The following is a 23,385-nucleotide window of genomic DNA, read 5'->3' on the forward strand; positions in this document are numbered from 1 at the left end:
GTAAGAGAGGTCGAAGAAACACTCCTTATCTGCTTACCTTGGTTGGGCGAAATTTCGCCCGATCAAGATGCGCGCATGATGGCCCCGATGGGCATTTTGAAAATGAACCGGCCATCGCGAAACGGCCATCGCGATACGGAGAGTATAAATATAAGATACGAAGGGAAGCGGTTCCTTTTCTTGATTCGACTGTGAAGATAGCCCGAATAAACACCGCGTTTTTTAAAACGCTTGCAACACAAAGTAGCGTTGTTAATATACGGTTGGGGGCATCGTTCACATTTTTTTAAAAAACGCGCGTAGTGGTTCCCGTTGAACGGGATAAGTAATAAGTGAACCCGCGAGTGTTTTCCGCCGAACGAGAGGTGATAAGTTCACGCGATTGAGTCGCGACTACACCCAGGAACATTCGCCGTTCGAGGTAAACGCGATTGAGTCGCATAGTGACCAGAAGGATCATTCGCGGATCGTGTTACAAACCTACGAGAAAAGTTATGTTCCGTCCAGTGGCCCCGCGCACCGAGGAGTTCGTTGGTACAGGGCAGGAGCAGCATCCGCCCGCCACCGAGAGGCCACCAAGCAGGAGAAGTGTGCAGCCGGCCACTTCGGACCCGTTGGCCAGCTCAACGATCATGCGGCCCGCCACGGAAAGGCCAACGTCAAGAGGGTCATCCGTGAGCGAAGTGGACGAGTTAGTGCGGAGAGCTCGGTACGCCAAGCGTGAGCTAGCGGCCGTGATGAAGGAGCTTGGCGACATCGTCATTGACTCAGCGTCGTCTATCGCAGATGAGCTCGACGACGAATACAGAGCGATGGACGTTGAATGTGAAGATGCGCGCGCGCGAAGCGCGCCAGGCGAGCATGGCAGCATACTAGAGAAAGTGCGCCATCACGAACAGATCCGCCATCGCGGTTTAAGTGCTGCAGCCGCACACTCCAATGTAGCGCTGGAAGCGGAATTCAAACGGATCGACGAGCAGTGTGAGCAACGAATGCTCGAAGAAAAATTGCGCGTCATAGAGGAGTGCGAAAAGCGTCGGCAGGAGGAAAAACGACGCCTACTTCACGCCTCACTCCGGCAGCCTACGCGCGTCACTGCGAGGCAGCCGGAACCAGCAGTAAACGGAAGCCACTCCGAAAGCTTCGAGCTGCTGAACCAAAGCCAACTTTCGGCAAGAAAGTGCACGAGCCGAGAGTTGCCAACGTTCTCCGGGGACCCGCAGGAGTGGTCGGTGTTTATTGCCAATTATAAACACTCTACGGCCATCTGCGGGTACACCAACGAGGAGAACTTACTTCGACTTCAGCAGTGCCTTAAGGGGAAGGCACGGGACGCCGTGGAAAGTTGCTTATACCATCCGTCAAGCGTACCGGAGGCAATCGACATCCTGACAGAGTGCTATGGCCGCCCGGAGCTCATTGTGGAGTCGTTGATGACCAAAATTCGACGGATGCCACCACCAAAGGACGACCGATTTGACACCCTGGTCGATTACGGTGTCGCGGTCAGGAACCTGTGTGCGGCGATGAAGAGCTGCGGTCTACAGGAGTATCTCAGCGGAGGATCGCTGTTGAACGAGCTGGTGGAGAAGCTGCCACCGACGGTGAGGCTGAACTGGTTTTACCAACGGAACATCAACGGGGGGGCAACACTGTTGGCCTTCAACGATTGGATGAAGGAGCTAGTCAGCGCAGCTTGCCAGGGTGTTAAGCCAATCTCCCGGGACTTACAACGCGAAGGTGGTGGTCGCTCAGGCCACCCGCGTAAGTACGCTAACGTAAACGTCCATGTCTCAGGTCAGTCTGCAGAGCCCGTCACCGTAAATCATGGGGAACCCTGTTCCGTGTGTTCAGGGAAGTGTTCCAGTCTGGCAGAGTGCGGCAAATTTCTCGGCATGGACGTCAATTCGAGATGGCGGCACATCAAGACCCACGCCGTGTGCAGAACCTGCCTGAAGAAACATCCGCGTTACTGTCGTGTGGATGTGTTGTGCGGTGTGAACGGGTGTAACCGACGGCACAACAAGCTGCTCCACGACGAGGATTTTGTACGAGAACGCCAGTCGGGCAGAGCCGCCGAGAAAACGATGAGCTGCAACCTCCACGTTGGTCCGTATGATGGTGTGCTCCTCAAATACATCCCCGTGACGCTGCACGGAAAGGGTAGAACCATCAATACGCTCGCACTGTTGGATGACGGTTCGACGGCGACCTTTATGGACCACTCGTTGGTGGAAGAGCTGGGTCTTGTCGGACAACCCCGTCCGCTCTGTATCTCCTGGACGGGAAACCAAGGACGTCGAGAGGAGCAATCGGTTGAAGTGTCACTAAAAATCTCCGGAGTTGAAAGTTCGGCAATTTTCGACCTTCACTCAGTACACACCGTTGCCAGCTTAAGTCTGAGGAAGCAGTCGGTTGCGCCCTCGGTCATAAGCGAGGAGTACGAGTACCTCAAGGGACTTCCGCTGCGTGGGTACACCGCCAAGGCTCCACGAATCCTTATCGGGGTCGACAACATTTTCGTTGGACAGGCGCTGAGAACCGTGGAACGAGAGCCGAACGAACCAGCCGCTTCAAAAACTCGTCTCGGTTGGGTGTTGTATGGGCCATACAAACAGTCCGGCTCTAAAGAGGTAAAGATGGCATCGGTAAATGCCCACATCTGTCCGTGTAACAAAGAAAGAGATGATAGAATAAACATGGCATTGAAAGACTACTTCACGCTAGAGTCACTTGGAATATACCGACCGACTACAAGTTTACGTTCGCGGGATGAGGAACGCGCGCTGATGTTGCTTGGAACCAGCGTTCACTTAAAGGATAATCGCTATGAGGCTGGTCTGCTGTGGAAGTACGAGGATGTTAAGTTGCCTGATAGCCGAGCAATGGCCCTAAAGCGACACGAGTGTCTCGAAAGAAAATTGCGAAGAGATCCCGACCTGGCTAAAGCAATGCACAACAAGATCGTGGAGTACGAGCAGAAAGGGTACGTCAGAAAGCTCACTCCCGAGGAGCAGGTTACTCGAACGCCAAACGACTGGTACCTGCCGATCTTCCCGGTGACCAATCCGAATAAGCCTGGGAAGATTCGAGTAGTGTTCGATGCGGCGGCAAAGGCGAACGGAGTAAGCCTAAACTCCATGCTACTCACCGGCCCGGACCAATTGGTGAGTCTACTCATGGTCCTGTTTAAGTTCAGAGAGTACAAGGTGGCAGTGACGGGAGATATCCGCGAGATGTTCTTCCAGGTAGACATGAACCCTCGCGACCAGCGCAGCCAAATGTTCTTATGGAACGACGGGAAACTCGGTAGCGACCCACAGCATTACGTACTACAAGTGATGACATTCGGTGCCGCGTGTTCACCCAGCACCGCGCACTACGTCAAGAACGTAAATGCGGAAAGGTTCGAGGCTACACTACCCAAAGCTGTGGAGTGTATAAAGTACGAGCATTACGTGGACGACATGCTCGCGAGCGTAGAAACAGAGCAAGAAGCCATAAATCTAGCCCGTGACGTCCAGTATATACACTCCCAAGGCGGGTTTGAGATACGGAATTGGCTGTCCAATTCCACCACGGTGAAAATATTATTGAATGGCAACGAGAACAACGGAGTGGACATTCCTGTCGAGAGCGAAATGACGACGGAAAAGGTCCTTGGAATGTGGTGGAACACAGCGACGGACGTGTTTACGTTTAAAATATCCCCGAGGTACGATCCACGAGTGTTGCTTGGTGAGCGAGCACCTACGAAGAGGATAGTACTAAAAACGCTTATGGCAATTTATGATCCCTTGGGGCTAATAGGAAACTTCCTCATGTATCTGAAGATACTTCTACAGGAGTTTTGGCGCGCTAAGAGCCCATGGGATGACGAGGTTATCGGACACCTCGCCGTTAAGTGGCAAATCTGGGTAACCGCGTTGCCCAATGTTCAAAGAGTCAGCGTCCCAAGGTGTTATCGGAGTAAGACGACGGCCAACGCAGAAAGAGTAGAGCTCCACATGTTCTGCGACGCCAGTGAAAATGGGGCATCAGCCGTCGCCTACCTACGATTCGAGGAAAACGGTGTGATCGAGTGCGCCCTAGTAGGCTCAAAGACGAAGGTGGCCCCTATTACGTTCGTTTCCATCCCACGACTCGAACTTCAGGCCGCAGTCATAGGTGCCCGCTTAGCAGAGACGATACAGTTATCCCACCGAATTGCTATAACTCACCGATTCCTCTGGACGGATTCGCGCACCGTTATGAGTTGGTTGCTATCCGACCATCGCCGATACAGCCAGTTCGTGGCAGTTAGGGTCAGTGAGCTACTAGATACTACAAACCCGGAAGAGTGGAACTGGCTATCTACACGGCTCAACGTAGCGGACGAAGGAACAAAATGGCAAAAGCCACCAGACCTCAGCCCCTCGAGTAGGTGGTTCCGTGGGCCTGATTTCCTATGGGAACCAAAGGATCAGTGGCCCATAGTCGAACAAAAACCCGGAGAGACAAGCGAGGAGATTCGACATAGCCTGCTACATCACACGGTCACGACGCCAAATATCGAGTTCACCAGATTCTCAAAGTGGCAACGGCTACTAAGGGCGGTAGCTTATGTATACCGCTTTTTGGGAAATTGCAGGAAGGGCATAGCCAAAGAGCATAAGCAACTTGATAGCCTGACGCATGAAGAGCTGGAGCGTGCAGAAAACGCAATTTATCGAGATGTACAAAGATCTGAGTATGCCGACGAGATACATGTACTCAGCAGTAAAGAATGTGTGAAGCACCCTTGGAAGCGACCACTGCAGAAATCGAGCCCGCTGTATAAGCTAAGCCCGATGCTGGATGTGAATGGAGTGCTACGCATCAAAGGCAGGATCGAGAAATGTGTATGGGTCGGCGAGGATACCAAGCGCCCCATAATTCTCCCCCGACGGCACTACGTCACTGAACTGCTGATTCACAGTTACCACAGCAAGTACAAGCACGCCAATCACCAAACAGTCGTCAATGAGGTCCGCCTTAAGTATCACATCCCGCAGCTCAAGGCCACGTACAACCAGGTAAGGCACCGATGCCAATACTGCAAGGTAAAGTGTGCGCTCCCTCAAAACCCCGCAATGGGAAATCTGCCGCCCCAGCGACTAGCAGCATTTCAGCGACCGTTCTCGTACACCGGAATTGACTACTTCGGTCCGATGCTAGTCTCAGTGGGGAGAAGAGCTGAAAAACGGTGGGGAGTCATATTTACGTGCCTGACAACGCGAGGGATCCACATCGAAATCGCACATAGCCTCTCTACAGATTCCTGCATATTTGCGATCCGCAACTTTATCACGAGGAAGGGAATGCCTCTCGAGTTCATCAGTGATCGAGGCACAATCTTCGTAGGAGCCTCACGTGAGCTACGGGAAGCGATGGCAGCAGTGGATCAAGAGCGCCTGATGACAGAATTCATCCAACCTACAACGAAATGGATTTTTAATCCACCTGCTGCGCCACATTTCGGAGGATCATGGGAACGACTGGTACAATCAATTAAGAAAACGCTTACCAAACTGGCCCTTCCACATAACCCGTCCGACGAGCTGCTACGAGCTAGTTTGAGTGAAGTGGAGTTGATTGTAAACTCGCGACCGTTGACAGACGTACCAGTTGAAGATGAAGCCGAAGCCCCACTAACTCCCAATCACTTCATTTTAGGGAGTTCCAACGGTAGTAAACCAGCAGTGCCATTTGACGACTCGCCGCCGTCGCTCCGGAGGTCATGGAAGTCAGCACAACAGTTCGCAGATCTTTTCTGGAAAAGATGGGTTACCGAGTACTTACCCCATCTGACGAGGAGGACTAAATGGCACAAATCCACTAAACCAATTGAGGAGGGAGACTTAGTCCTCGTAGCGGATACAAACAACCCTCGGAACTGCTGGCCACGGGGGCACGTGATAAAAACATACCGATCCGCGGATGGGCAAGTACGACGCGTGCAAGTTAAAACTTTGAGCGGAATAATCGAACGGCCGGCCGTCAATATCGCTGTGTTAGATGTCGGCCAGAAACAGGGGTAGGCCACTTCACGTAGCATACCGGTGGGGAGAATGTTACAAAGTAACACTGGCCGACGACTTTTAAACTAGATTGGTATCCACGCGGTAGTGGAATCGAGTAGTAAACAATAGTGACAGGCAGTGACAGGCAGGGTTTATAGAGTAAGAGAGGTCGAAGAAACACTCCTTAACTGCTTACCTTGGTTGGGCGAAATTTCGCCCGATCAAGATGCGCGCATGATGGCCCCGATGGGCATTTTGAAAATGAACCGGCCATCGCGAAACGGCCATCGCGATACGGAGAGTATAAATATAAGATACGAAGGGAAGCGGTTCCTTTTCTTGATTCGACTGTGAAGATAGCCCGAATAAACACCGCGTTTTTTAAAACGCTTGCAACACAAAGTAGCGTTGTTAATATACGGTTGGGGGCATCGTTCACAAACTTATGTGGCACTTTCACCTACAGCCGCAGAGTTGATTGCAATGAGTGACGCTTGCTTTCAATTGCAATGGAAAATTTTAGTGATGGAATGGTTCAACGAAACAAAATAATGCGGAATACTTATTTAGTAATTGTGGAAATTCTAAGTTGCGTTCGAATTGAAGGTAATGAGATAGTCGAAACACAATCGAAACATATCGAAAAAAAATATTTTTAGCCTGCACGACTTGTAACAGAAAAATTAAATTCAAATTATATTTGAGGTTCCATGCAATTTCAAACTTCATATCTACAACCATGTAACTAAAAATTCATGCATTTTACATTGGATTTGTCATGTGATGTATTTCAGTGCTTATTCCTCGGGTCATAGCTTTTCAAAACCTTTAAATTTTTGTGAAAGGTACAAAGTTAAGTAAAACACTGTTAAAAGTTAAAGATCATTTGCTTCATGCTTGCTTAGCGAAAAATTATACTTCAACTAGGGACAGGGCTCTTTTCGTTACTTAAGTCCCATTACATCGGAAATATTAGTCCTTGCTATTCACTATTGTGTCTTTTTGGGTCTATCTATCTTAAGGATTGCGCTCGTGAAACCTCCTTTTTGCTGTCGTTTTTGTTTTACCTCTGAACAAGAAAAAAACTCCTCAATATATAAATGAATTAAATATTGCGTGGCTAACATTTTCTGAATTAAACTAAGTGCCGCGTATGTAAATCGTATGGCATATTTGCTTTATGGAAAGGATTCGTGAAACCGAATGAAACTTTTCTATTGGAAATGTTACCATTTGAAAAACATGTTTTTAAAAAATTAATAAATTTCAGAATTTTTATAGTTATTTAGTTCAAGGACCACAACTGTTGCTGGAATACAAAAAAATTGATCTTCTATAGGACTACATATTTTTGTGTTGTTCCATAGATGTGCAAGGTAAATTTTTTTGGAATCTCATATAAAAATTCTGTGTTTTTTAAATATTTATTTAATTTTAAATATTATTTATGTTAAAATATTTGTGAAGGCACGCTCAAGAATCTTCCAAGAAATTTTCATATGGACACGACAAAGAACTCAATAGATAGTAAAGCGAAACGAAATCTCATGATTTAAGTGGTAAGCTTTACTTGATTGTTGTGTTTTATAACACGAACCACACTGGTGTAAACAGACAACCCTTGCCATCGATATCAAAACAATTGCCGAAAACCTGTTGAAAGAAAGGATTGGTACCTACAAAATTGTGGATAAGCAAACTGATGACAAGTTAGCATGCAAAATCAAAGATAGCATTTGTTTAAGGAAATAAACTCATTTGAATCGCAACGGCCTTGTGCGTCACGCCTGCTATTCTTTAGAAGACTGGGCATTGCGTGTCACTGAACTTCAACCCCTGTAGCCTAAAGCGCCGTTTTGTCACCTGAGACCTAACCTACTACCACTTTTGAATGAACTCATTCCTATCCCCGTGGTTCGGAGCGAGACGCAGCGACTGACTCATACTGCTTCGCATTCGCGCTGCAGCGCCGAAAATTTTCAAACCACTCTTTACTGAAACTTTGCTTGAAGAATAAAACAAAGCGACGGATGGAAAGCATAAACCGTTACAGTTTGAACGGAGAGCTGTCTTATGAACTCTGGATGGCACCGGCGCTGCCCTCAACGCAGTAGCCTTGAAGTACTGAAATCCATTTGAAATATTCACGTATGACGTATACCAACGAACACGTATGTGTTTGAGTCACCCATTGAAGGAAATTCTTACTTAGTACATGAACCAGCAGGACCAAATCAATTTTTTGCACGACAACACTTGGCCGCATATGGCGACTCCAAAACGTTCTTACCAGCTGGCAATAAATTCTGATGTTTAACTAAACTTACCATCTTATCCAGATGTTGCGCTCTCCGACTACTGGAGGATAACTCGACCGCACAGCACTTTCACGATTTCGTCGATCTGAAATAAGATTGAAAGAAGATGTTCAGATAGTAAAAAGACTAGTATCGGTTTTTTCTGCTGAGCCTTTGGATGGGTCTCTTGATACTAATTTGGCTTACCTTTTGAACTGCCTTTACATAAGATTTAAAAGAAAGTTCAAAGAAAACAAATGAAATGACCTTTACTGCAGGTACTTCTCTTATGACCAATAAATTTGTGTCAAATTTATGAACCTTTTAAAAATGGATGTATCAAGCAACAGGTGTACCTGTGATCAATGGTTCAGCAATAGGTGTACCTGTGTGTCACTTTAAGTACCAATTCAACATAACAAAAATAACAGATTTCAACTGAACTAAGATGGTTTGCACGAAACATGTTGAGTCCCTTCAAGTTTTCTCGTTGTAGATCACTTTAAAACCCAAGTTTATATTGCCATATAGAGTTTTTGGCTGCTTGTTTCAGAAAGGGAAAGTTTAGTTTTTGCTTCGTTTACCGTCGTGAGTCCGTTTTAAATCACTTTTATTCGACGCAGTCGCAATGCTCACATGGATGTTCACCAAGTTCCAAGGTGTTGAAAATAAAGTAAAACAATGAAGATTTTTATGCAGCATACTTTTTGATGCATCAATTGTAGGCATCCACTTTTTCTGCTTTGCACGGTCGATCTCGCCCAGCATTCAAAGTCTGTTAAAAACCTGACGCTTCTGCTTTCGCGCTGCTCTGGACTTAGCGATAATCTTGTTTTGCCGCCCTTCTTTGTTTTTTGCCAGTGTAAGGACTTCTTTTAACACCGTTTTGTTGCTGCTGTCTTTGGTTTGCTCCCTGAAAGAAGACGAGCTTGTGAGACATGCAAACACTCCTTTTTTTGACATTTTCCCGAATGAATTTGACTGTTGCCACGGAGTGGTTTTAAACGGATTTGGTAAAGATTGTTAAACAATGATTGCATATCGCACTTCCATACAGCTTGAAAGCCATCGGACATACAAATTTAGTTTAAGTAAATCCTATGAACAAAAGTTTAAATTTTATTCTATTTTTGATAAATATTTAAATCACAAGAAGTTACATTTTTGTAAAATGATTATTTGTCCTGACCTCACTTTAATCGATTTAAAATGATTTTGTGGACCAGTCAATAATCAGACATATTCTTCCAACGAGACAGCTTAATTCAAATGCATCACTGCATGCACGTTTATCGTTGCACGTCAGATGTTGAGACAAAGTTTTAAATTTCAGTAAGGTCAAAAGGTCTGGGTTGCTCCTCTATGAAATCGTAAATGTGTTTTAACATTGTCATTGCTAAAGCATTTGAAAGAAAAACTAAAACTTCTGACCGGTTAAATTTTAAAGCGGATGGATCTCACACAAGTCATGAAACATAAGAACTATTTTTTCCCTAGTACAAAGATCACAAGACGTGTACAGGATGTAGGCACATTTCTCATCGGGCAGGTATTTACCTAATCAGGTACAAAACTGGCGCCTTTACGCTTAGCTCAGACTACCAGGACCAATTCGAAGCCTACTTTATAACAATTACACCTCCTCTTTTTCAATAAATTTCATAGAGCACGATAATTTTGCATTTAAAAATAAGCGTAATATTTTCCCATTCGCTTCATTATGTGATGTTTTCAGCAGTTCGATGCACTACGTCCAGTGTAGGTTTACATTCAAGGCCGTTTGTTGGAAAACTGGGTAGTTTTGTGCCCAGGTAAAGTTCGCTCTGCTAAGCGCTTAAAGAGGTTACCTGAATCAATCGTAGTTTTCTTGTAAACAGATTAGTTAGTTTTTCGAAGAAAACTTTCAGAGAGCAAAACAGATACGCTTTTAAGCAGGTATAACATTTCTGGCTTATAATGTACCAAAGGACTTATTAGCGTCTATGATCAAACATCGTAGGCGTTGTGGGGGTTTTTCCATCGTTTGCAGTATGGGTAGAAAAGGTGAAAAAATTCTACAAGATTGCGGTGTATCGAAAAATGGCATTTTAAGGTTTTTCTAAAAGCAAGCTTACCTTTAGTATCAAGATGATGCACTTTAAAAAGCGTTGAGTATTGAAGGAACCAGCTGATTTAAAATAAGTTTGGATGCGATGTTTGTCACAGATTGAGTTTCTCGAACTTTCCTGGTGGTGGATAACTTTGAAAAGAAATTAAAATGATTAAGCAGGTCGTTCTGCAGCTTTTCACAGTATTCGAGACTTAACAAATTGTGAAATTTGTCATCGTCCGTTTTAAATTGGATTTGTTACACACGGTGGTTCGTCATTCATTTCAATTTAACGCACAAAACTGGCTGTAATACGCACTCGTTTTGTTCATCGAAAACTAGGCTTCTTTGTAATTTTTTACAAAAAATTTTACATAGACTGTTTGCTGCAATGCTTTACCATTACAAGACAGACTGGACTTTTTTTCAACGATGCAAAGAACAATTATAGGGAGACCCATCGTGTTATGTACCATCCTACGTTTTTATTACTTTTGAGCTTTTAAATTAAACAGATTGATTTCGATTAAAGAGCAGAGTAAATCTCATCTTAAAACATTGGGCAAGCAGTATTAGTTTTTGTTCGTCGATAAAATCGCACATTTTTCTCTTTTTGAAGTCTCTGTAGAATGATTTGCAACAAACTTCATCGTCTCTCGAGGTTCCTAGATTTTCAAGATTGCATTTGACGACTGACGGTTGTATTTTATTAAATTTGCTTTAAACGATCCAAAAATGATCAAACAAACGACGTTAGAGGGACTTTTTTTTTCATGATTAACATCACAAATGATTTGAAACGTTATGAATTTATCAAGTCACATAAGGTTTAATTTCGTAACATGCGAACGAAATTGTACATGCTAGGGCAAATAAAATCAGATCGTAGCTTCTTCATTGAACAAAATTGTTCTACTGCCAATTTTAGTTAAACACGCGGTTTTTTAATCAAATTTCATTGATTACTTTCCGACAGTTAAAAAATATTAGTGATCTGCCAAGTTGTTTGAAATTTCTCTTTGAAGAAAGTACTCTCTGCCAACTCTGGAAATAAAAAAATGTGAATTGTGACAACAATAGACATATTACAATTCATGCTTTACTACACATTTTTTTTTATTTTTCAGAAGGAACGGCCTGGCCGTATTGCCGTACAAATTATTTCATGCATGGTTAAAATAATCTAGCCACCGTTTTAAAAAGAAGACAAAGATTTTTTTGCATTCCTTAAAAATCTGTGTTTGCGTTTAGAGCACATGTGGCTAAAGAAACTATTTGCCGTTGCTTCCTCCAACGGTTAAAACACCGAGATGCGCAAATTGCCAATTACTGTTCAGGAAAGCCATAACGAGGCCAGGTTTAGTCTTTTCTCCGTGTGTTAAGCGAGATCGCCAATAACCATATTAGGTTTTCTTGGAAACGGTTTGAGCATTAAAGCTAACACAGCTTCTTTTGTCAAAAGTGAAAGTACTTTTGCCTTGCAAGCTTCTGTAGATTTGTTCTTGTAATTCGTACTTCCTATTTTTTATTAGAATCACTTAGCATATTGATCGAGCAAGACCACTCGTACGGGTCTTCATTTGAGATAATTTCGCAATACATGATTGGTTCTTTTCATGGCGATTAACAAATCCTGTGCAATATGTAAGACACGATCTTGTTTTTAGGTTACTGGCTGCACATCAACACTTTAGGCGTTTTATTTGTAAAGTGCGTCAAAAGTATCGCTAAATTTTATTTGGCATAGGTGAACCTCTCGCCAGCTTTTCGTGTGTTAACAATTCTGGCTGTTTTATTCAACTGTAAACTTGCCGCTATCAAACAAATCAACATAACCTAACACTTTAAATTTTACTTCTCACGAAGTTTCACTATTTTGATACCAGCATTCCTTCCAGAATAGTCGACGTCGAGAAGAAATTTGAACAAATTAACATATTATCAAACAAAACAATTTTCCTTAATGTAAACGTGAAGAAAAAGGCAAATAACATTTATTTTACCAAAGCCGATTACGCATAAGCTTATATTACCAAGCCGCACTGACACACACACACACACATACACATTTGCAGAACAACAGAAAACCCCAGTATGACACGTCTGGTTCGCTCAGAGGTCAGCTTGAAAAGGCAATCCACCTCGTGGTTTCTCAGATTTTCTTGCTCACGGTGCTCAAAACTCTGGGCAGCTTTAATAAAGGGTGTTTACAGTAAAGGTCAGCGCTATGCCAAGGTGTCTTAATGACAAAATCTACATGATTTATTTATGTTTAGTGAATTACACATCATTGCGTTGATGCCATCGAAATGAAACACATATTTTACCAAAACTACACATCCAGTTTTGCTCAACGAGGCACGCATGCTTTTTCGAATCATTTTTGATCAGGCGTTACATCACCGAACAATCATACGCACCGAGTGCAGTTGATTAAAAACGCCACGATAGGGTTGCTCGTCAGCTTGTTTCTATTATTTTTTTCCTATTTCATTTAAAATGCTGTATTTTCATTGTTCAAATAAATTTGACTTACTCTTCTTTAAACTTGAACTTGAACAAACGTAATATGTGGTCAAGACTGCAGCGTGACGTCCCATAAAGTATCGCGACGTCGCCTGTCAGGTTGCCTCTTTATGAAAAATATGTCGCCCAAACCATGCTTAACAATGCCAGGTGTAGTAACAGAGAAAAATGTGACATTGCGCTTGCTGTTATAAAATTTCAATTCAATATGTTACAATAATCGACAACTTCATAACACGTTAACACATTCTATGAGAAAAATCGCATTTAGCGTTATTCTGCTTATTTCAAGCCTTCATAAAAGTAATTTCTTATGAAACTCAGTTTTCATCGATATTTTAAATAAAGTTTTTTCTGGTGGTTACACGCAAATAAACTGCTCTTCCACAAGTAGGAGATGCCGGAAAAATATACACCTTGTTCGGTGAAGTAAAATATCCCCGATGTTTGGGTTATTTGTTTTTTAATTTTAAGCATAAATGGAGACCTCTTTCAAATTATTCTAGCATGGATGTAAAGCACGCTATCCAACCCGCTAGGCATTTCGAAATAAAAGTCTTGAAACAACCTACATGTGAACAAAGGTGCTTATTTTTTGTATGAAGATGAAACAAATATAGGATGTTTTTCGAGCAGTCGTCCCACTCACATTACTAAACCTCTCGAAGTTGCATGTTTTCTAGGACGATTCACTCGAAATCGCCTAGCGGGTACTAGCTTCGAAGCACAATGGTTTGTGATACGAAGGTGACTTTGTACAAAGCGAAAAGCCACTTTGGAGCAATCTTGTCTACGGCCTCGTTAAATTGTCAAATCGACTTTACCTACTAGCAAAGCGATGTGACTGAGCAAATTTTTTTTTTTTGGCAAAGAAATCCGTTTATTTCTTCTGCATGAAGAAGATATTCGTAAAAAATATGTAAGATCGATAGATTATATTTTTCTACGCATCGTCAATACGTTTAAGCTTTTTGAACGATAAAGTAGATGGGAAAGTGCTTTAAAGTAGATCTAAAAAAAGCTATTTAAAAATAACCATCCAGGATTGAATGCGCTAGCTAACGATTTTCGTGGTGCAGTTGAGTACGGACTAGCTTACTTTTTTCTGACGCAAGACCAGTGCTTTTCGTAAGCATTCTGCAAGACTGCACGAAAGTATATATAAATACATAACTTTATAGTGTTCTTGTCGAATTGTGCTTAAGAAGGAATTTTGAACGAAGTTTTCCATTTATAAAGGGTGTCAAAAAGCAATGAAAACAAAACATCGCTTGGGTCTCAGTACAGTCCTATCTTTGTCGGTCCAACATATTTTTTGCTCCATAAAACTGACAACATAGAATGAAACAATGTGAAGATGTAAACGCTTCTGTGTTTTACTTGCAGCTACACAAAAAAAAAGCAATTTGTGCTTGTAAGAGAGAAGTATAGAGATAACACAAATCGAAACATGTTTTCCCAAGGCGCTGAAGAAGTTGCATTTTTGGCCAGTAAAGTGTAAGAAAGACACTGCTTGTGTTACGGATGTTTATTTCAAATAAACTTTCCTTCTTTCCTTTGAGACTCTGTCTGTAAACTCAGTGTTATTTCGGTGAATATAAGAAGTTGATTCATTGCTAAAGTTAATTTATTATGCTTTCATTGCTTTCATAGCTTAAGTAAATTATGACTTGCTATTTGTTTATGTTGGTGGTGCCCATAGTGCAGCGGTAGCACGAGAAAACACCATACCACAGGTGTGCAATCGAATTTCGAGTCTGGCACCGTCCGATATCATGAACGGCTGACCAACGATCAATAATATACCGCCTTTCGGTAACACAAACTCTCTTCGAAGAGAGGCCTTGTCCCACAAGCTTATGTCGTTTCACATAAAAAAAACTTTGTTTATCTTAAATAAAACTTAACAAAAAAGTTAACATGTTTTGACCAATCGCTGAGCTTTGAAAATAGGCGTTTTAAGACTGCTGCATTGTTTTTTTTTTTCTAGCGTACTAATCGCTGATTAGAAGAAATCGTTAACAAAAATTTCTAATATATGTGATTTTACAATAACAGAAACATTGGAGTAATCCGAGTGCTTCTAACGATGCCAAAGAGTTATCTGCTTCGGTTTTAACAATAATCAGTTTCTTTTCTCGCCTACACGACACGGTTTCTGACATGAAACAACTTGCAACTGACGCGTCTGCCATGGCTTCTCAGTAAAAGGCCACCAGGTTTGATCATTCTTTTTCATTCTTCTTGAGAAATTATCTACGGACAGCAAAGCACTCTTAGAAATTTGTTTACTTTCCATTCGATATATGTTTGCATCTTGCAGTCTGTAAAGCATTCCTGGAGCAAACGCTGACAGCAAAAAAAAAAATGATGTGGTCGGATGCAAACTACATTGCACCAACTGTACATATCTTACGCAAAAAAAGCACACGATTGCCTTATGTCGAGGAAAGGAAGTGGTGTTAATTATAGGTAAACAACAATGTTTAGACTTTCCTTGTTTATTGAAAACTTTTTCTCGTTAGAACTTGTCTATCTGGGGCTAAAACTTAAAGTAGGAGGTAAGTTTGGTTCGCAGCGATTCTCTGATAGATGTAACATCAACCATCTTGGCGTAGAGCAACCAATGTTCGAATCAGACCTCTCTATAAAAAAGATCGTTGTTCAACGGACCAAAGATCGGTGCATCAAGTTTTTTGCACCACTTTTAATCGCCTCAAGTGGAGCAGCAGAAAGTTTCAGGTAGTCCAAGGGAGGTAATGTAAGTAAAATTTAGCAATGCACTTAAACTGGAGACACAAGAAAGGTGTAAGCCACGGCCTTTAACAACATACGATACAACATTTTCTCGGCTTTCGTTTCAGTTGGTTTATCAGGCATTGTATAAAAATTATGTGTAGACAATCAATTCGACAAGTGACAAAAAAGTACAAGACTAAAAAGCAACAAAATATCATTAAAAATAAAGTAAATACAAAGAATTGTATAAGGAAATTCATTTATTATATGCCACACTGACCAAGACCAACTATTCTCAAGAACTACCGATTCAAAGGCCTTCAAAAACAGATCTCGCCATTGTTTCAATTGTCTTGAAAAGTTCTTTTATGTGAGGGATCTGTTTCTCAAATTGATCAAGTAATAGTAAAGTAAAGTTTTTGACAAATAAGCTTTTATACCCATCATCCCTAGTTGTGGCAAGGATTTTGAATCTGGTTGATGCCAGTTTTGCGTGCAGCTTCGTTCTAGTGGTAAATATGCCGAATCCCCAGATACGAACCTAAATTACAGAAAACGTCACGACTTTGAGACGATTTTATCCATTCAATGTTGATCTAGTAATCGTTCAACCGCATCTAAATCCCCAACAATAAACAACTTACTATTTTCTTATCAAAACGTGTAACACACTTCCAATGTGAGGGTCACCGTTGTTATAATTTCAGTATATCAAGAAAATTATCTTACAAAAGAAAACAATGCTTTTTGCAGGCAATAAATATCGAAAACAATCTTATTATAAAACATCCTTAAAGTAACGCTGCAAAACCTAACGCTGCACGGGTGACGCTCCTACTTGGATAAAGTGACGCACTAAAATCGAAGCAAAACCACATCTTTGTATGGACATTTTGGAAACGCTCATCCCATTGCATTGCATTGATCACCATAGCAATCAGCATCCTTGGCGAAAATGGCAGGATCGCTATAGAAATCACAGTTGACCTGGGGAAACCAACTCGATTGGAAAAAAGTAGAACGGGATTTTCAAAATGGTTCTAAATTTTGTAAAATGCCGTTCACGGGCACTATGTGTTTGATTCATCAGATAATTCTAAAAAATGTGCACCAAATCCGTGTTTAAAGGGCGCGGGCAGGCTGGCTCAGATCAATTGAATCACTTTTGCTGTGTATTTTCTAACACTGCAAATGCACAAAAAAATATTCGAAAGGTTCAAACACAAAAAAGTAGAAAAAAAAAACACTTAAAAACAAGCACATATGACACCGTTTTCGACACAAATCACTATCACCGAAACAAAAACACAATCACAAAAAACCTGTTACAGAAACGCACTACAGGTCAGTTCCCAAAACACAAATTTCTGAGCCGTCTCTCACACGAAACCACACACACGCGCCTCTAAGAAAAACAATTACAAAATTTGGTAAACAATAAACAGTCAATTTTGTAGAACCTGAAGCGTTATTTTACAGAGTCTATGACAGTCTACCTACAGAGCCTGTCGTCTACGTTTCTCTGTACTTTGATCGCCTTGGCAATCAGCTCGCTTGAGTTAAACAAAAGGATACTTGGATGACGAAATTCATAAAACGAACACTCGAAACTCTCCGAACACTAATCCTATTGCATTATATTTTTGAATTTAACGGTTTTTAAATTGAGATCGTAAAAAGAGCCAATGCTCTTCCAACCGGGATAAGGTTTTGAGTAGATGTAGCTTTTCATCTATTGACTCTACGTGTTCACTTTATTAGATCTTCTAAATTATGCGAAATTTAAAATGTTCTTTTGCAATTAGCCAGTATTTCCCGGGGACTCCATTTAGTGAGACGATAAGACCGGGAATATTTGTCGACACATTAGTCAATTAGTGGTGCTTGGCAAATAACGGGTATTGGCCCCGTTATTTTTCTTTGACAACAATTCTTTCGTTTGGCCCGATAAATGTTTCATTACTATTCAGCCATCATAAGGCAGTCAGTGAGCCGGGATTTAACTTTTGCCTCCCACAGTTTGATACAGGCTAAATCTTCTAATTGGGCTGAGCCTTTGATTTACAGAATTTGCCACAATTTTACTAGATGCTATTGCAAATTATTTCATCAACATGGGCCCGTGTAACTGGGCCGTTATACCTAGTTGTAGGTAAAACTGTCTTAGCGTGATTATGAAAGTAGAGCGACAGTTTTACTTTAACTCCAGTTAAAATGTCAGTGCAAACTTAGGTTCTGGTTTCAATCGTTGTAGCTTCGTGCTCTCAATGGGGTTGGGTTAGGTAGATTGCATCCGACAAAAGAGGTGCTGCTATATTTTTGTTGTCAAGCTCCATCCCATCCATTTAAAAAAATGTTCGATTTGGGTAAAATGGAATCAATTCCATTGTCACTAGATCGACTCGTTACGTGACAAATTTGACTCGCATTAAAGTCAAATAGTTACTGGTAAAGGCAGAACAGATTTTAAAGAAGTCACGAAAACTCAAACATTTTTAGAAAAACCATGAAATCAAATCCTAATTTAGTCACATTCGAATCAATTCTTGAGAATTTGGGATTCAATAGTCCGATGTATTGAGTCAGACGGGATTCGATTGTTTGATATCCGTCTAGGGAAGAAATCGTTGCATTTTCTGAATCCTGCTTCTGCCACCACCAGTTGTGTGTAAAGAAGCAATAAAAATAGTGTGTTGTTATTTATCATCTGCGAAGAATTTGTTTTCTGTTTGCAAAAGTTTGCTGTCCGCACACTGCTGGCTTTCCCTTTTCGATCCCGTTATGTTTCCTGCTGTTTGAAGAGCAATCTAAGATAAAACGTCTTCGTTTGTGTGCAAGGCAGCAAAAAGCTGTTTAGATTTCACTAATAGTAAATTTATGCTTCAAATCGTGTTTTTTGTCCGTCAGCCTAAACTGATCGATGACCTTCGATGGCTTTTCTGTTCTCTACCTGGCTTTTTCTCTAAGCTACCGGGCTAACGGACATGATGAAGGCCAACAGCTTCAATCTCAGCATCACCGTAAAGCCAGACAATCAGCAAAGCCTCGCTGCAAGGCGGCGGGGCTCGTTCTCGCGCAATAGTCAACTGTACGGCGGATCTTACAAGTCACAGCAGACGACCGGTTTTTATGACAACGGATGAGAACGACCAGGTAGATGTTCGATAGAACCGTTTACACTTTTGGAAAGTAGTCTTATTTCACAAAATTACGTAGTGCTGCATTTGTAAGTGTTGGCGATCTTGACCCCTTATTTACAAATTTAATTCAGCAACCATTTCTTTTTCATTAACTTATTTTGCATTCCTTTTGCAAAAACTTCGCGGGCAGTTTATGATGGCAAATTGGCCCGTACTATCTTTTTCGCAGATATCTTTTTTTTGAAGACCGTGTATTTTTTATTTTTGTACTTCAATTCAAACGTTCAGGTATTACGAACTTTGGGGTTAAAGACAGTTGAATTGGTGGTAAGTCTTTCACACGGTAGCAGCCGAATAGGACGCGAGTAAGGTTGGGTAAAATTGTGATAGAAAGGGAAAATGTATGAGTTGTGTTTCAAAATCTGTTCTGCATTTTTTTATTCAAAACTGTGTGACTATGCGGTGTCTGACAAATTGTCGTTAGGGGTCGAGATTTATCGACAAAAAAAGGTTCGATTAGCTTTGTTTCCAGGTTTGCACTCCAATACTGTTTTGATTGTGCGACAGAGATCATTATCTAATAACAACATGAAGTGCCCGATTTTTTTTCAATCACTGGTTTAAGTTTAAAATCAAACTTTTGGACCACCTCAAACACTCTTTTTCGGTCATCTGGATGAAAATGAAAAAATTGCGAAGTATATTTTTGTATTTATAAAACCACCAACAATGTGAACCTGTACCATTTTTTTATTTTCTTGTAGTTTTATAATTCCTGTTATAGTTTCAGCAATGACAATGGGCAAAAGGATCTTTTTGCAACCATGAGTAAAAATTAGTTTTTATACGATCGGCCTAGTCGAAGTATTTTTTTTAAAAGATATAAGATAGCGTAGAGGGTTGTGAAAAACATTGTCAGGCAGAGTGTTTAGTTTAGTTATGGGTCAAATTTAAAAAAGTAGAAATATTCATGTTGAATATCTTTTCTTGAGATGAATGTCATTAGAAGATAGTGCTTGACTTTGCCAAACAATTTTATCAAGCATACTCCTTTTTCTTAGCGTAAAGATCTTGTAGTTCATGCCTGCCCGTTAAATGCTTACAAGGCTTGTTTCTTTGTCGCACGTGGGAAGTCAGCCCTATCGTACTGGGTAGAGACCGGTATCGGTTGTGTTTCGAACCTTTGCCATCAGTTGGTGAGCCCTGGCGCTCATGGGCCGATTTTGTAACCGGCGCTACTGATCGGCTGTCGCGTACCTCCGTCCGCAAGCATTCAAATTTTTTTTTAGACTATGAGTCTTCACCTTGGAAAATCCTGCGACCAGAGTGCAAACTTCTATAGACATTTTATTCTAACTAGGTTAAACGGCCCGGTTACACAGGTCCATGTTGATGAAAGAATTTGCACTCAAATCTAGTGAAGTTTCGGTAGGTCCAAAAAAAAGCTTTACTCTAAGCATCAGCCAGGTTAGAAGATTTAAGCTGTATCTAACTGTGTATGGATTTCCCGAATCCCGGTTATTCTGATATGATATTGGCTCAATGGTTTTCGTATGACATGATATTAATCACCAGGTTATGATTATTACCTAAATATTTATATCGAACCAAAAAGAATAGCTATTGGCAATTGCGGGTAGTGTATCAGAAATGCGTTTTACAGAGCTAGTAAAATTCTTAGTCCGGTTAGATTGGTCGATGTTTCGTATAGATTCATTATTTAAATCGAGTAAGTCTAATGCACAGGGTAATATTCTATCTCATTATATGCCTTTTCCCGGATAGATAAAGTTTCTCTAACAAACTGTGAGAGCCTATATCATATACCGTTTATTCTGATATGACATCGGCTCACTGGTTGGATTATGACATGCTCATGGCCCAATGGTAATAAAACAATCCAGGTTCAAAATATTGACGAAATTATTGGGTCAAAACGATTAACTTTTAATTAAGAAGACTTTCACCTGATCAAATTAAAATATCTCCTCAATCATATTTGTCTATTTCTACTCGCAATCTTGATTTTCATTTTCTTCACTACAGGCCTGAGTATATGGGTCCATGTTTATGGTGTAATCTGCATTAAAATGTAGTGAAGAGAATGCAGTTGATTCAATGGATATAAAGCTACTCCAACTCTAAACCTCATCTCGGTTTGAGGAACCTTAACTCAATAGGAAGCATCTATGTGTCATGGTTATCATGAGCGAAAAATATTGGTCGGTTATAGATTGCTTTTGAATCGGTCTATTTCAAAACGGGTTATTATGGACACCGAATTACAAACAAAGGTAGGGAATGGCCAATTACCAATTGCTATGGTTAGGAATAGGACAATCGCCTCCATTCATCTTTCCCGGTTTAATTCGCCTGTGTGAGATGATCTGCAGGCACATCGTATAACATATCCTACTTTCTTTTATGGATACGCTTTCCATTCCTTCTGATTTCGCCAGTGTTCTACATGCATTATGAGTGCGATAATCTGCGGGCCACTGCATATTTTAAATACCGGACCTATGATGTTCTGCTGTGATTTTCTTTATTTGTAATTTGTGTGCAACTTTGTTTCGTGTTTTGTGCATATGTTTTAATTTTTTTTTGTTTCAATCTGTCCGTAACACCTTGTGTTTTGCGTATCTACCGGTGTCCTATTTCATTTAGTAAAGGATTTTTTCTATCTTTGTTTATATATGTTTTCCTTTTATTGTTTGCGTGTTGATTTTTATGAAACCATGCTGAGCCATACATTTCTGGTAATCCTGGAATGCATGTTCAATTGAACGCGATTAATATTTTTCGTGACTGGAGCAGCGCAATTGTAATTTTTGCACCTTTCAAATTTTTAATCGGTTTTCCCTTTCTCCAGGCCTGCAGGTTTAGCCAGATGGAAGAAGATCTTATTTCCCCAGGCGAGATAGTTTCCCCAGTTAAGCTGGTTGATATAGCGATCCTTAACTTTAGCCCATGCGCACTCGTTGGCAGTATGACGATCCTTAAATTTCTCCATGCGAGTTGATTGGTTTCTATAGTGATCCTTCGATTTTACCTCAAGCGAGGTCCCATAGAAAAGTAAGGTTTGGCATCACTTTTGGTGCGTCACTTCATTCAAGTAATGGAGTGACCCCAAAGCATCTCCCCGAAAACCTTACCTTTACGATTATTTAATACATAACTAGGTATAACGGCCCGGTTACACGGGCCCATGTTGATGAAAGAATTTACATTAATATCTAGCGAAGTTTCGGTAGATAAAAAAAAACGATGCTTTACTCTAAGCATCAGCCCGGTCAGAAGATTTAAGCTGTATCTAACTGTGTGTGGCTAACCCTAATCCCGGTTATTTTTTTAAAATATTAATTCACCAGGTTCTAATTATTTTGTTATGATTCATACCGAACCAAAATGGTATAAGTATTGGTAATTACGGGTTGTGTCTGAGAAATGCGTTCTACAGAGATCATAAAATACTTAACCCGGTTAAACGGCCAACTGTTATAGTGCGAATCTTCATTTAAATCGAGTTAAACTTAATAGAAAGGATAATATAAGGCTTTTTTATAGCCTTAGCCCGGTTGAAAAATTCAGACGCTCTATCATCCTGTGAGAGACTAATTCAAAACTCGGTTATTCTGATATGATATTGGGTCTCTGGCTAGCTTGCAACATGCTCATGGCTGAATAATAATTAGATAACTAATTATTTTTTAAGTTATAAGGATAAAAAGAGGAGCTGTTCATCACTAAAGGCCTTACCTGAGGGATGTGTTTTACATTGACTGCGTATAATAATTTCCTGATTATCAGCAGCCAAAATCCAGCCAGAGAAAAATAACAGGGACAATAATCGTCATATGTCAACCACTACTAATTGATTATTGTGTCCACAAATACTCCCTGTTTTATACACCTACCAAATGCAGTGCCTGGGTAATACAGGTTAATTGCAAAGAAACATGATGAGTTTCTCATAGTTAAGAACCTAAGTACCCATCAAAATAGGATAAAACGCTGCATCTACTCAAAACCTCATCCCGGTTTAAAGGACAATGTCTCAATAGGAAGTTTTGTTCCATGGCTTATGACATTAGGAGCTTGGCCAAAAAAACGCGTTGTATCACGGCCAAAACTCAATAACTGTCACCAAGCCATACGTAACAGTCCAATGTAAGCCATTTCAATGAAGTATAAGATCCCCGTCTATTAATGAAGGATTCCTATTGGTTTCGCCCATGTTCAAAATGCGGTGTGAGTCAGAAAGTCGGCAGGCCATTTCGTATTTTAAATACCGTGCCTATTTTTGTTTGTAAAAAATGTATGCTAAGTCATTTAAAGGAAAAATGTGGTCGACTTTAGAATCACGCGAGAAATTTGATGTTCTCTTGTGATTTTCTGAATCCCGTCGTTAATGAAATGATACTAATCAAGGCATAGTTACTGTATGGTATGCTGCTATATTAAACCCAACTTAATTTAAAAAAATATATTCGCTTCAAAATGCCTACCAAATACCTTCTTTCTTTCGTTCGTTCGTGTGAAGTTCCAGGCCA

General features: G+C 41.1%; 1 protein-coding gene across 1 annotated transcript in view; it reads left to right on the forward strand.

Moving 5' to 3' along the window:
- The first annotated feature begins 494 nt into the window (after nt 1-494).
- Nucleotides 495-23,385, forward strand: part of LOC131292949 (uncharacterized) — a 61,086-nt gene continuing 38,195 nt past the window's right edge. The window contains exon 1 of the mRNA XM_058321039.1: nt 495-5,054. Coding sequence (XP_058177022.1) covers nt 495-5,054 — 4,560 coding nt within the window. The remainder of the gene's footprint in view (nt 5,055-23,385) is intronic.

The sequence above is a fragment of the Anopheles ziemanni genome, unplaced genomic scaffold, assembly GCF_943734765.1.
Source record: "Anopheles ziemanni unplaced genomic scaffold, idAnoZiCoDA_A2_x.2 scaffold_48_ctg1, whole genome shotgun sequence".
Taxonomy (NCBI): domain Eukaryota; kingdom Metazoa; phylum Arthropoda; class Insecta; order Diptera; family Culicidae; genus Anopheles; species Anopheles ziemanni.